At 43.9% G+C, this 12,994-nt stretch overlaps 1 protein-coding gene across 7 annotated transcripts in view; it reads left to right on the plus strand.

The window, feature by feature from the left end:
- Positions 1 to 12,994, plus strand: part of LOC126548191 (uncharacterized) — a 159,225-nt gene that overhangs the window by 99,692 nt on the left and 46,539 nt on the right. For 4 of the 7 annotated variants that reach the window (XM_055063106.1, XM_055063102.1, XM_055063105.1 and 1 more), the window contains 4 exons: positions 1,498 to 1,677; positions 4,812 to 4,853; positions 5,078 to 5,150; positions 8,108 to 8,181. In XM_055063106.1, coding sequence (XP_054919081.1) covers positions 1,498 to 1,677; positions 4,812 to 4,853; positions 5,078 to 5,150; positions 8,108 to 8,181 — 369 coding nt within the window. The remainder of the gene's footprint in view (positions 1 to 1,497; positions 1,678 to 4,811; positions 4,854 to 5,077; positions 5,151 to 8,107; positions 8,182 to 12,994) is intronic. The other 3 variants (XM_055063107.1, XM_055063103.1, XM_055063104.1) reach the window with 2 other exon arrangements.

Raw genomic sequence — 12,994 nt, forward strand, 5'->3', positions numbered from 1 at the left:
GCTGCTGCGCCTGTTCGATTGGTGTGGCCTCTCTAATAAATTTGTCCACTGTTGTCGGTGAGTTGCATACAAGGCCAGCAAAGAGCCGTTCCTTGACATCGCGCATGAGATAACTCGGCTTCTTTGACTTGGTCATCTTGGGATCTGCGCAGCAAAACAAATGTGCCATGTCTTCGGCGAACATCGCGACACCCTCATTTGCCATTTGGATACATGACTCAAGAAGGCGTTGAGCGTTATCCCGTCGATTCATATTGCCGAAGGTCTCAAGTAACCGACAGCAAAACTCGTCCCAGTTTGCTAAGTTTCCTTCGCAGTTCACGAACCATTTTCTTGCTCTCCCTTCAAGGGCAAAGGCCACGTTTGAGAGCTTCTGGTTGGGACTCTAGTGATTGGAGTTCGGCACGCATTCATACTGGTCCAGCCAGTCTTCAGCATCTTCATGTGCGCCACTGTGTAAGCTCGTGGGGATTCGAAGGTTTTCAGTCGTCACCTGTGTCGGGCTTGCCAATGCCGTTCCTTGAACAGTGGTGGTCGTTAACAGGGCTGGTCCTTGGAGGATACCGAATTCTGTGCTCAGACCTTGCAGGCGGAGGCTTGCTCGGTGTACAGGCGTCTCAATGCGGGCATGTCTCACTGGGCTAGATGTAGGGCTGCTCAAAGGAGTCCTGATCATCGGGTGATGAGTGCAGTACCCAGCACCTCCACCAGTGTCGTGGTTCACTGAGAATGGAAACTTTAATTGCAAGAAGTCGTCCTGTCGCACTCTATCAGCACACCCGAGAATAGAGAATGCAGTCTTCTTCTATTGAGCCTGCATGCACTCTCAAGCAGATTGTCTATGTCATCACCATCGTGGCTTGAAGCAGACAGGGGCGCAGCAATATGGCAGTTATCGGAATGGAAAATTGGGCAGATCAGCATAATTTACTATCTTCATCACTGCTGTCATATAAAAATTCAGCAGCCAAGTTGGCCAGAGTGCACATTTTACATTGTTTCATTTTGTAAGGGGGACATGCACTGAAGGCTAGGCTCATTTAAATGATACTTTCTCTGAAAGTTTTATTATTTTTCGGTATGCTAGAGACAGAAAAATGTGATTAAACATATTTAAGTACCGTCTTCAATTTATACAGCTAATAATGTTGCTTGTAGAAGAATTCCATTGAGAGTGTTTGGCAGCTATCGATCAATCAAAAGCCATCAACTAATTTGACCAATTTCCTCTAGCCTTGTATAGAAAGAGTTAGAGGACTACATACTATGTTTAATCTTCTCCCTGAAGCTTCTAACACTTTCAGGTTCTTGTAGTGCCACAGTGTTCTTATTGTTACTGTTTTATTTTTGTATTTTGTCATTCTTGCTCCATTTTGCTGATTCAGCAGTATGCTGGTCAGTAGCATACCAATGAAGTTGTTTTTATTTACTTCTATTCTCAGAGTCTGTGTTGGCCCAGTGTGACTGTGTCAAATAATTGCCTCGCCTTTCTTCCAGAAGAAATTGGCTGCGCAAGAGGCAGAGCACAAACGTGCTTTAGAGTCGCATCTGGAGACTGTTGAAAACCTGAAGCAAGAAATTGCCGAAATGCAACAGAAGTTACCACGTCAGAGTTCACCATTTGAGGACACACCAGCCATCATCGACATCACCACGCTTGAGCGCCAGCAGGGAGAGGTGCGCTGTTGTTGCCTCTGCATATGCTCAGAGTTTGTGACATCACTCGAGGTCTCAAATGAAATGAGAAAAGGAGAAACATTGGCCCACATGAACGCCTCTTCAGTAAAGGCAGACATGACAAGCTCTGGCACATCTGCCTTTATTGTAGCGGCGTTTGCTGCTACATAAAGAAGGAACAAATCCAGATTTGCGATCAACACAGTTACACAGAAACTAATTGCAATGGGCTTGAAATATTATATGGTGGCAGCATGAATGCTGTAAATGCTGGTGGCCATTCTTAATTTCAAGGCACTCTCACAGGTGCTGCCTAAGTAGCACCATGGGGAATTTTCTGGGGCTTAGCAGGCGGTTGCCCGATACCATCTGTTGTTGCTCTGTCACTGGCATTGCTGGCTGGATCAAAAGCCTGTCCTTTACTTCAAAACACAAGTTTATTTTGCCAAGTTCGTCCATAGACCACAATATTTTGTGCTTGCCTGCACTGCCTCAAGTCAGCAATGGAACACTAGGTCGGCTCAGTGACCTCAACGCAGCCATCAATTTTTTGTGGAAGGATGTGGTTTTATGTTGAAATTAGAATGGAGAAGCTAGGGGCCTGCTGCAACTTAGTGCATTTGTATTACAGCTCCACATCTGCCACGAGGCTAGGTCACTCTCAGGCACACTCGAGGCCCACAGACGGTTTTGTCTGTTTTTTGTGCACTGTTTGTTATAAAGGTTTAATGAAAACCATGCTAGGACTTCTTGGTTTGTCAGAATTTGGTTTAGTAGAGTGCTTCATTGCAATTTCATTCATTGTAAAGCATATAAAGCATTTTCTCATCAGTGCCTTTTAACAGCTGTATTTTGCAGACATGCATGTGGGGAATTCAGAGTATGCATGAATCAGCTACAGTTGAGCCCACTTATAATGATGCCAGTTTTAAGAATGTATCGGACACACTTTTTAGTCGTTAATTTTTGTGTGCATTCGGTGGTAAAATAAACCGCTTGCAATGCTCCCATTCCATTTTATCAGTTATAACAATTAAATCTGGACCCTTAAACGAAAAATCCTCGAGGGAAGGGGGGGGAGGGGATTGGCACCCCGTTTGTCACACCCGCCTTTGTGCCCCGTATGACTCGCCTTCATTAAAGCCCTTGCAAAGTGCCACGAAAAGAGCTGAAATTCCAAACCAAACACCCTGTGCCCTTCTCCTCATGGGTGCTGTGCTCTCAGCCAGAGAGTCAACATCAATCGCATCAGTGCGCCTACATATAGTTCACCGTACTGTGATGCCACTTACACTGGCGCTTGACTTTGAAAATTATTCAAGGCAACAGCAGTTATTTGTTTGATCTGTTGCTTCAATAGATGAATTAAAGTTTAGAGAAAGATTAAAATACAAACTGAACATCTACATTTCATTGGAAAGCACAATAGGAAGAACAAGGTGGCAGTGCAATGAAAGCTATAGCTCCATCACATAAAGCCATGCAGTGCAGTAAATCTGTACTGTAAAAATAATAAGTTACGTGTTGTGCATTCTAACAAAGCAATGTATTATTTTCACCCCATCTTCGCCGGCCTTCCCAGCTCTGCGCATGTTTTGTTCTACCTGTGTTTTTTTTTTTTTGCTTGTGTTTGCCTTGTTTATGCTAATTTGCTGCTTTTCTCACTCCTGCTATAGCTCTACAATAAGGCTGCCATATGAATAAATAAACAAACAAACATAAAGTCCATGTTGCAGAATATCTCATCTGAAAAATGGTTCGTTACTATTTGCGATGTAGGCACAGTCTTGTATAAATTATGTTTGACAAGCATGGGGTGGCACAGCTCGTAGCATCCATGTCAATTTTGCAGCTTCCTATTTCCCTCACAAGACACAAGTATGGCCGTTCGTTAAAGTTTATGCAGTCACTCTGATGCACTCAAATTATTTTTGCTACACGCCTCCTTGTCCAAAGTGCAAACGAAATGGCTTCTGTTACTGAATCATTTCCTACAAGTGTATGCACAGCAGCTCATCATGGACAGCAGGAGCCCTCGGGAAGCGGGCTGTTTAGGGCAGTGCGCTCACAACAGAGGCACTGCATACGGTGTACGCCGCCATGTGTGCATGCATGCATGCAGCTGCAATGAAAAATGTGCTGGCGAGCCTTCTAGTAAAGTGCGCGCTTTTCTTCCAAGGAAAAAAAAAAAACTAAAAAATGAAATGCGTGGTGTCACGCGACTTGCACTAGTCCAGTAGAAAGGAGGAAGCACGCAGCTGGTGGCTCTGCAGAGGGAGAACGGCAGAGAGCCGGCGAGGGACACACGCACGCACGCATGTACTCACTCACTCGCTCACTCTCTCTCTCGCCTTTGTGTCCCACCCCTGCACGGCATGCCTTCGTGGCATTGCTTCAATAGTAATAATAATAATAATAATAATAAAGATAAAATAAGTGAAAAAAAAAATACAACGAAGCCGTTTTGCAACACCCTCATTTTTGCCGTGCACCCTGCATGGCTCGCCTTCATCGTCCCTCTCCCTTCCACCCCGCCAACGTCCACAAGAGGGTAGAAGGTAGATTGGCGACTGGTGCGACGAGGGGTGCAAAGATGTGGGTGGTGATTTGGCTCATGTTTTTTTTTTTTTTTTCCTTGAATTTCGCATTCCTTTCCTTTCCGATGCAGACACCTAGTAGCTAGATTTAATTGTTATAGCCTATAATGCTGCATGGGAATATTGTAGTAAGTGGTTTATTTTGCCATAGAACATGCACAAAAGTTCAGGGTGAGACAGCTGCTCATTGTTACATTTGAGGAGTATTGTTAATATTTTGTAATGGATTCGACTGTGCTTCTTTCTGTCTAAATAAAATGCTTGATTGTTTGTCCACACTGCTTTTTTTGTGCAACCCCCATTGTAAGAATTATCAGTTATAACAAGATTTTCTTGGCACTTGAATATTGTTATAAATGGGTTCGACTGTATATCCACCTTCACCTATTCCAGACTTCTTTATTTCTGTTCGAATTGCAGTCTCTTTTATTCAGGCTTACTGCATGTTGTAGTTGCATGAGACAGATAATAAAAAGTAGGAAACGAGGGTATGTCACAATTTGGGTTGATATGTGTGTCCTCCATTCTTTCACACAGGGCTCAGAATCCATCTCGCCAGTACCACCGATCGCTGCAAAGGTAGGCTGGGTAGCTCTTGACCTATTGTAAACAGCCATGCCGTGTGATAAAAGGGAGAAATCTGAGAACGCTGTCTGTTAATGCTTATTTGCTGCATGTCAGTGTGTGCTAACAATGCATGTGTGATGAAATTGATGCAATTGGCAAACAGCAGCAGTTATGCAGAATCATGCAAAAGGATCATGAACTTTTATCTTGAACATGTAACTTTTATCTTTTTGCAGAGCTTGCCATGGAACTTAGTTCCAGCTGGGGATATCAAACCTTTTGCGCAGCTTTTGGGAGAGGGTGACACGAGTGAGTTTTCACAAATTTTCATACCTGCCAGCTTTTACGGTTTTATCGTAAAATGCCAAACTTTTGGTGCTTTTTCACAATTGTCGTAGTATTAACATGTATTTTCTGCTATTTTCATTTGCACCCAGTTTAAGCAAAAACCAATTTCAATAAAAAAAAAATACAGTTGCCAAGTGATTTTCTATAGGCCTTTTTTTTGCACCCATTGATCTTACGAACCAACCCATGTGGCTGTGTCATAAACTGATAGAACCAGTGTACAATGGTAATCAAAATGTTGACAGCTGTTAGGTGAATATTTCATTAATAAACTTAATAAACATTTTTGCTTTTCTGCAGTGCAAATCGTTGCTGCTGTGACTGTAGAACAGAATGCCTGTTCACAGCACCCCTACAGAAAAAACTCTGAACAGACAATGAACAGTCAACATACTGAATAATCAATCAATCTTTAGTATTTTTCATCAAATTTTAGTATTGTTTTGCCTTCAATGGAATGTTTTTCTAAATTCTATGGTTGGCAGGTCTATATTTTTTTAATCTATGTAGAAGTCCTCTTGGATGAAATTTGGCACCTCCACTGTAGGTTTCGATGTCTTTTGTGGTTGCTTGAATAGAGGAAATGTATTTAAAAACTTCACATTTGTTGCAATGTTGATATAATATGACAGTGCACTTTGGACAAGGGAAAGAAGTTGGCAAAGCAGGTACATGCAAGTTACACAACATTGATGCTTTATGATGTTGCACAGTAAGGAAATGGTCTTTTTTGTTTGTATGCCTTGGCATTTATGCAGTGTTCATGCACTGCGTGGATGCTACCACTGAGTGAGTACTGTGAAAAATAAACATGAGGTTTCAATTTCAAAGGGCATCTAATAAGGAAATTGCCTTTTTTGTTTGTATGCCTTACCATTTATGCAGTGTTCATGCACTGCATGAATGCTATCACTGAGTGAGTACAGTGGAAAAAAAAACATGAGGTTTCAATTTCAAAGGGCATCAAAAGCACTGAGAAACATGCTTCAATGCAGACTGGTAAGCTCCTTTACCAATATAAATGGTACCTGAGCTAATGTGGAAGTTCTTGTCAATGATTCATGTCATGAATTTACATAGTGTACATTTGTTATGATATGTTGACAGTGTTTAATACTGGCCATGGTAAGCAACTTGAAAGTGCAGTCAAACCCACTTATAACAATATTCAAGTGCCACAAAAATTCCATTGTTATGACCGATAATTGTTATAACCAGGTTGCATGAAAGAATCAAAATAGGGGCATGGCAGAGCTGATGTCAGAAAACTATAATGGTGGGGAGGCCAGTGCCCCTCCTCACCACTTTCCTCCTTCGGGCTGCTGATTGTGTTCACTCGTTTAACCACTTCCTGGGCACTATTCATGTCATAGCAAAAACCACCAAGTGCACACGCTCTCAGCTTAGGTGCTGTTTAAAGGCTACTAACAAAAAACTATGCAATTACCAGTCCTGTGACTTTGCCAAGATTGCTTCAGTGGTATAAAGGACTCGTAACAAATTTAGCCGAAGTGAACTTTCATTTCAGTTGGCCTCTAACTGAAATAACTGAAACGAACATGACATGATTAGGGAATTCACTATTCGAAGTTGTTGAGTCTTTGTTTTCTTCAAATACTATATGGGAAAACAGTTTTTTCAGTCTGTGATGAGAAAGACTAGTGTAAGTGGAGACTCCTCTGAATGATTCTGGTCAGGAAAACTGCGATGCGCAGGCAGTGCAGTTACTGAACGAACACATGGAGGAGATCACTGTGTACTATATTTACCAGTCATTGAGTAAGCATGTCTCACTTTAGGCAGCCTACAAATTTGCTGTCTGGATTTAGACAAAACAGTATATTATTTTCACTCACTATGGTAGCACAGGGCTATGACATTGCGCTGCTGAGCTTGAGGTCGTAGGTGCAATCTTGGCCACAGTGGCCGCATTTCAGTGGGGGCGAAATGAAAGAACACTCATGTACTCATATATATGTTGATGTTCAACCCCAGGTGGTCATAATCTGGGGTCTCCCACTACAGTGTGTCTCATAATAAGGTCATGGTTTTGGCACGTAGAACCCCATAATTCGATTATCTAAATTTATCTGGTCTATCTCAACATGTTAGGATTCTTTCAAAACAATGTGCAAGGCTGTGGCTCCTTCAATGAGCGGTACACTTGTAGCGACCGTCCGTCACTACGCATTGTCACCCACTACTGAGAAATTCAGTTACCTCGCCTGGCCTCCACGATGGGGGTCATTGCCCCCTGCTCTTTCTTGGAAGTGAGGTGGCTTCCCGACAGGGGCGCCACCACAGCCACTTGGCAAACTTGTTTTACTGTGGAATAAAGCCAGTCGACTCTCCGTTCTCAACCTGTCAAAACATGTATTACATGCCTCCTCTAAACCGAGCTCCGAACACACTCTACTACACGCACCTAGAGACATGCAGTTCCTTTTTTCATTGCTGACATTGTCAGTACCAGATATGATTGTACTTTGTTTCTCATTTACAAGCTCACTTTAACTGATATCCAGTAATTAGTGGCATTACATGTTTCATATAATGTAAACAGTTCTTTTGTTGCCTAACTGGATCCATGAAACTTTTCATTTCACTTTCTTTAGAAATTGCGAATACTATTCGATATTCAAAGGCTGTTTTTCTGGAATAGTCAATTCAGTTTGATTAGAAAACTTGACTATTTGAACACCTCTTCTATTATAGGCTGCAGAGCTTTAATCTCTCATACGTATCTTTTAAGAGTAGTGCCTTAAAGACCTGCAGTACTTTGGCAGCTTACACATAACAGGCAGTAGAAGCAAATGATAAGTGACAGCTTTAAATGTATACAATATGTAAGTTGACTTACAGTCATGATAGCTTATAGCATATTCCAAATGTTTTTCTATTTTCCTTTTCTTGCACAGCAGCTATTGGAGATGTGGAGTCTCTACACGCAAAGGTCAGCGAGTCGCAGAAGGAGGTTGATCATTTGGCCGAAGTGAGTAAATAGCATTTGTATTCATTACTATGCTTACGCACAATATATTCATATTCTCTCACTGCAACACTTGGTTGGCAAATAATTTCTTATTGCATTATTGTAACTACTGTACAATGTATTGTAAAATTTTAAAGATGGCTGCGTCTTAAAGCAGTCCTCATTTCTTGGCAACACATGTTGTGGTCTACTGGTGCGATGGTGTGTTCATCTTGTCTATGTTAAACAAAAACATGTTTCATAGAATGTCCTGCATTTAGGAGTTAAGGGCAGTGTGCAGCTGTATACAAAATGTGAGGTGTGCATTGGAAGTAATGCCTTGTTACCTCATCTTAAACGGGTGCTCCTTTAGTTTGTAAGCTCAGTTCATAGGACTGTGTTGATAATGAAGAGTAGATCTTGAACATAGAAACAAATTTTTTGAAGAAAAATATCTTAGCGATACGTGCCGTGGTGGCTCAGTGGCCTTAGTGTTGCTCTGCTAAGCATGGGGAGGTCGTGAGATCAAGTCTCGGCCACGACGGCCACATTTCGATGGGGGTGAAATGCAAGAACTCCTCTGTACTTAGATTTGGGTGCACGCTAAAGAACCCCAGGTGGCCAAAATTATCCGGAGTACCCTACTACAGCGTGCCTCATAATCAGATGGGGGTTTTTGGCATGTAAAACCCCCAATTTTTTGTTAACTATCTTATCAAATTTTGAAATTAGCAAGGTTCATTGTTAACAAATTTTGTGCAAGAAAACTGGCTGCCAGATATGCTTGTGTGTCTACTCATGTTGGGCCATGAATGTTGCCAGGTGTCAATGATTTTGGCTCCTAGGAATGCCGATGTACAGTATGGCCCATTCTAATCAAAGGGAACTGGTACCAAGCACTGATTACAGCTCAGTTTTCTCCACCAAGGCTTTGAAATGTATATACAGTCGAACCCGGCTACATCAAATTCGCAAAAACATGCCTATCAGTTCGATATAAAGCATAATTCGATATAAGCCTGCTAAATAATTGGATTTCATAAAAGCACATACGATTTATAATGTCACTTTATTGACGAACCTAGCTTAGTTCCACATGAAATAGTCCTGTATTTTCTTCTCCTTGGGCAATTTCGCTGCCTGCGACGCACGCACTTCTCCACATTTTCTAAGGAGTTGGTAGGAGCAGCTGAGGCCGCAACCTTCTGTATTCCCACAGAAGCACCGGACTAGTGCGAGTGCACCAATCACTTCGGAGGATGTGGGCAAAGGACCGTCGTTGCTTTCCTTATTGTGCCCACTTTCACTTGTGCTCGGTACGATGTCGGCAATGTAGTCTTCGTTTTCGGGCTCTCCCATGGTCGCGACACCATCATTTGCACTCACAAACTCGTCCACCGTTGATTCGTCAACAGCTTCCGGAAATTCTGACAGCTCGCTCCAAACTTCGGCAACACCGGCAATGACTTTGTCGCATTCATCAGAATTTACAGTCATCACCGAGCATGCGGAAGCCAGCACGGCTAAAGCAATTTCGGATGAACCACTCGCACACGGCCGTGCGTACGCGTCGGGCGCCATGGGCATCAGGTTGCGAGTTTGGCTGCTTTAGCCCTTATCTCCCCCTTATTCTTCAAGATCGTGCTGAGAGTGCTCCTCAGAATCTTGCACGCTGCAGGGACATTCGACTTCTCACCGCATTGGACCCGATTTATGATTTCAAGCTTCACGACGAAAGGCGAATTCTGCCACTTCATCACGGCAACACTGCAGAAGAAGGCCCACAAGGCGCACACACAATGAACCAGAAAAGCAGCGAGACAACTCGCACTTTCGCCATCTATATACGATCGCAGTTTGCAGCAGGGAAGGGTGGCGCGTTTCAGTTATTGTCTATTAAACGCGTGCGCCATGTTTCCGACAGCACCACGCGCCGTGAAACAGATAGGCAATGATGCTTATCACAATATTATTGGCAGTGATAGCTGTGAATGCCATGTGCAATGACCCAGGAGGAACTTTGCTGGTACCGAAATGAGAAACTGAGTGCACACCAGCATTCTCACGGGAGACGGGCGGGCAAGTATTGCGGTGAAGCTGCCGCAGCGGGCAGTTATATACTGTTCTCGATTGCACGAGCATCACGGATTTTCTTGTTTAAACGAAATCTGTCGGCCGGAAAACATATCATACGATCGCAGTTTGGCGACATACCGTACGTTGGTGCCGAAAAATCATGCTTTGTGGGAACTTATGAACCCATAAAATATGAGCGTAACTCTATTGGATCATTTTGTGTGTTCTCTATGGCGAAAGTTGGTGCTGGGACAGCGTATGTAACGGGACCATATCAATGAGGTTCTACTGTATCTATATATATATATATACACACACACACACATACATACAGTCGCCGACCGTTTATTCAGACCTCAGGGGGACTGCAGAAATGTCCGAATAAACAGGTGTCCGATAAAGCAGATTAAGAAAGAAAAAATCCTTTATTTCCACGCACTTATTTGGGCTCAGCAGTAGTCTTCAAGAAATCGTGAATGCGCTGTTGCACACTGTTCCGTTTACGCACAATCAAATAAGCCTGAATCTTGGAGAGGGTCGTACGGTCATTATAGGCAGCTGAAAGCACATGGTGCGTCATCTTCACACTCGGAGTCATTGCCCGGCGGTACAGCAGAAACCTGATGAATGATCTCGCCGTTGTCGAGTTCTGCGCATGTCAGTACAGCAGTGTGTCAGCACCTGTGAAACTGTGAAAGGAGACTGTGTCCGAAATTGCAGTGCAACCGCTGCGCAGGTCTCGGCAGGACATTTTTGGCGTCAGTAGGGAGCACATCGGAAGGTGACAAATCCTAGGCCTCCCGGCACCCGCTTGCCGGCATTCCCCAGCGTAGTTTGCGCGGGCATATCGGCGCCATTAGACACTTGACACGATGTTTCCGTATGCCGCGTTGGATCACCGCAACCTCGACACAGCACACAAAGCAAACACCACCACGCCGTCACGCCATCACGCCGACACCAGTCGCACAAACGAAAAACGTAGCCTACTCGCAGCGTCGTGCACGAAAAAAGAAACAAATCAGCTGCTGAATTGTCTTGACATGGCCTACTAAGCTGAGACCGGAACTGCTGTAGCCACTCTATCCAAAGGCATTGCTCTATCGAACCAGGCAGAAACAATGATGATGAGCGAGGATTTGCAGTAGGGCCACTTCGTGCGGCAGCCAGGAGGCTCCGTTCAAAACAAAAATGGCGTTCAGCAAGTCGAACCATGCACTGGTCAGAGTCGGTGCATGGTGCTGCTCTCAATCGAGTTGGCTCAAGGAGTGTCCGAAAAATCAGCCGAGAGGTTGCGAGGTGTCCTAACTTTCGGCAGTTGTTATACATTATGGTCTATTGGAAGGATGGCGATGCTGCGAAGCAGACTGAATAATCGAGCATGACCGAATTTTTGGAGCCCGAAAAATTAGTCGGCGACTGTATATATTGTGACCGCAATATGTGAGCGCAGTGTGTTGCACTATTAAAATGTGGTTGCAATAACGTGTCTCCATTGCATAAACCAAACCTGCTGCAATGAAAGGAGCTTCAGCTGCACAGCTGAAAAAGGTCCATTTTCTTGAAAAAACGCCCACATACAGCGTAAATATCCAAGTCCGCAGCGTTTAGTTGGAAAACACAATAGGAAGAACAAGGTGCCAGTGCAATGAAAGCTGCAGGTTCGTTACATAAAACTGGGCATTGCAGTGTATCTGTACTGCATAAAAATACTTTAATTCAATTCTCCAAAGAAGTTACAGTAATCCCTCGTTATAACAAAATCGCCTTACTCAAAATATTGCTTTATTCGAATTCCGGTCCCGACCCAAATGCATACATTTTAAGCCACATTACTCGAAGTCCTTGAAGAGCTTGATCTGCTCAGAGCGAAGTGGCAAGTGGAGGCATCACCGTTGCTGAGTTGCTTTGCACGTGCAGTGTCAAATTAATACCTCCGACGAATTGGTGTCATGCAGGCACAGAACAGGCCATAAAAGTACCAAACCCATGACCGATGACCGCCTAGTAACAGGTACCAAGCAAGTGCCATGTGATCCCAGCTGTTTACTACAGGGCGAATGGAAGCATTCCCTGGGATACGCTCGATGAGCAAAGTTGATGAGCACTTCTGACACTGAAACTTGCCGAAAAGCACAAAAGAAGTTTCGCTCCGATTATAAGTGCCATGTTCGGCGCGAGGAGCTGCGTTAACAAATCAGGATGACGATTTTGGGGAAGCCAGTCTAGAAATTTACTCGCCGCTCACCATAATTGGCCTAACAGTGCCCCTAGCTTCTTTACACTTTTGACGATGCAAATTGACCGATAACTTGCCGAAAACACGAAAAATCCGAGCGTCACAAGCAGCTAGTCAGGCCGTCAAGATGGCGGGTCAACGCAAGCTAGTGTTTCCTCGTTGATTCTTTCGAGCCGGTCATGCTGGATTCGAGCCATCCGACTTTAGACAAACGGTCTAAATGCGTGGTAGGGTCATTTAATTTTTTTCCTAGACATTTGTCAATGGCACGGATGCGACGGTGTGTGTACTGCTGAATTGGCACAGTGTCGTCGACAACGGTGCACCGAAAAACTCTCGTTTTGCAAACTTCACGGCTGCACACCTCGGGAAAGAACTGTCCAGTGATCACGCAAAGCCCCTACTGCAAAACAATTCAGTTTTCACGATCGCGCTGCATACTCACAATGAGCGTTTTTTGAGCACAACAAACACAACCTCAGACTCTAGCCGCTGCATTCGCGGCGCTTTCCAGCACGA

The sequence above is a fragment of the Dermacentor andersoni genome, chromosome 1 (assembly GCF_023375885.2).
Source record: "Dermacentor andersoni chromosome 1, qqDerAnde1_hic_scaffold, whole genome shotgun sequence".
NCBI lineage: Eukaryota > Metazoa > Arthropoda > Arachnida > Ixodida > Ixodidae > Dermacentor > Dermacentor andersoni.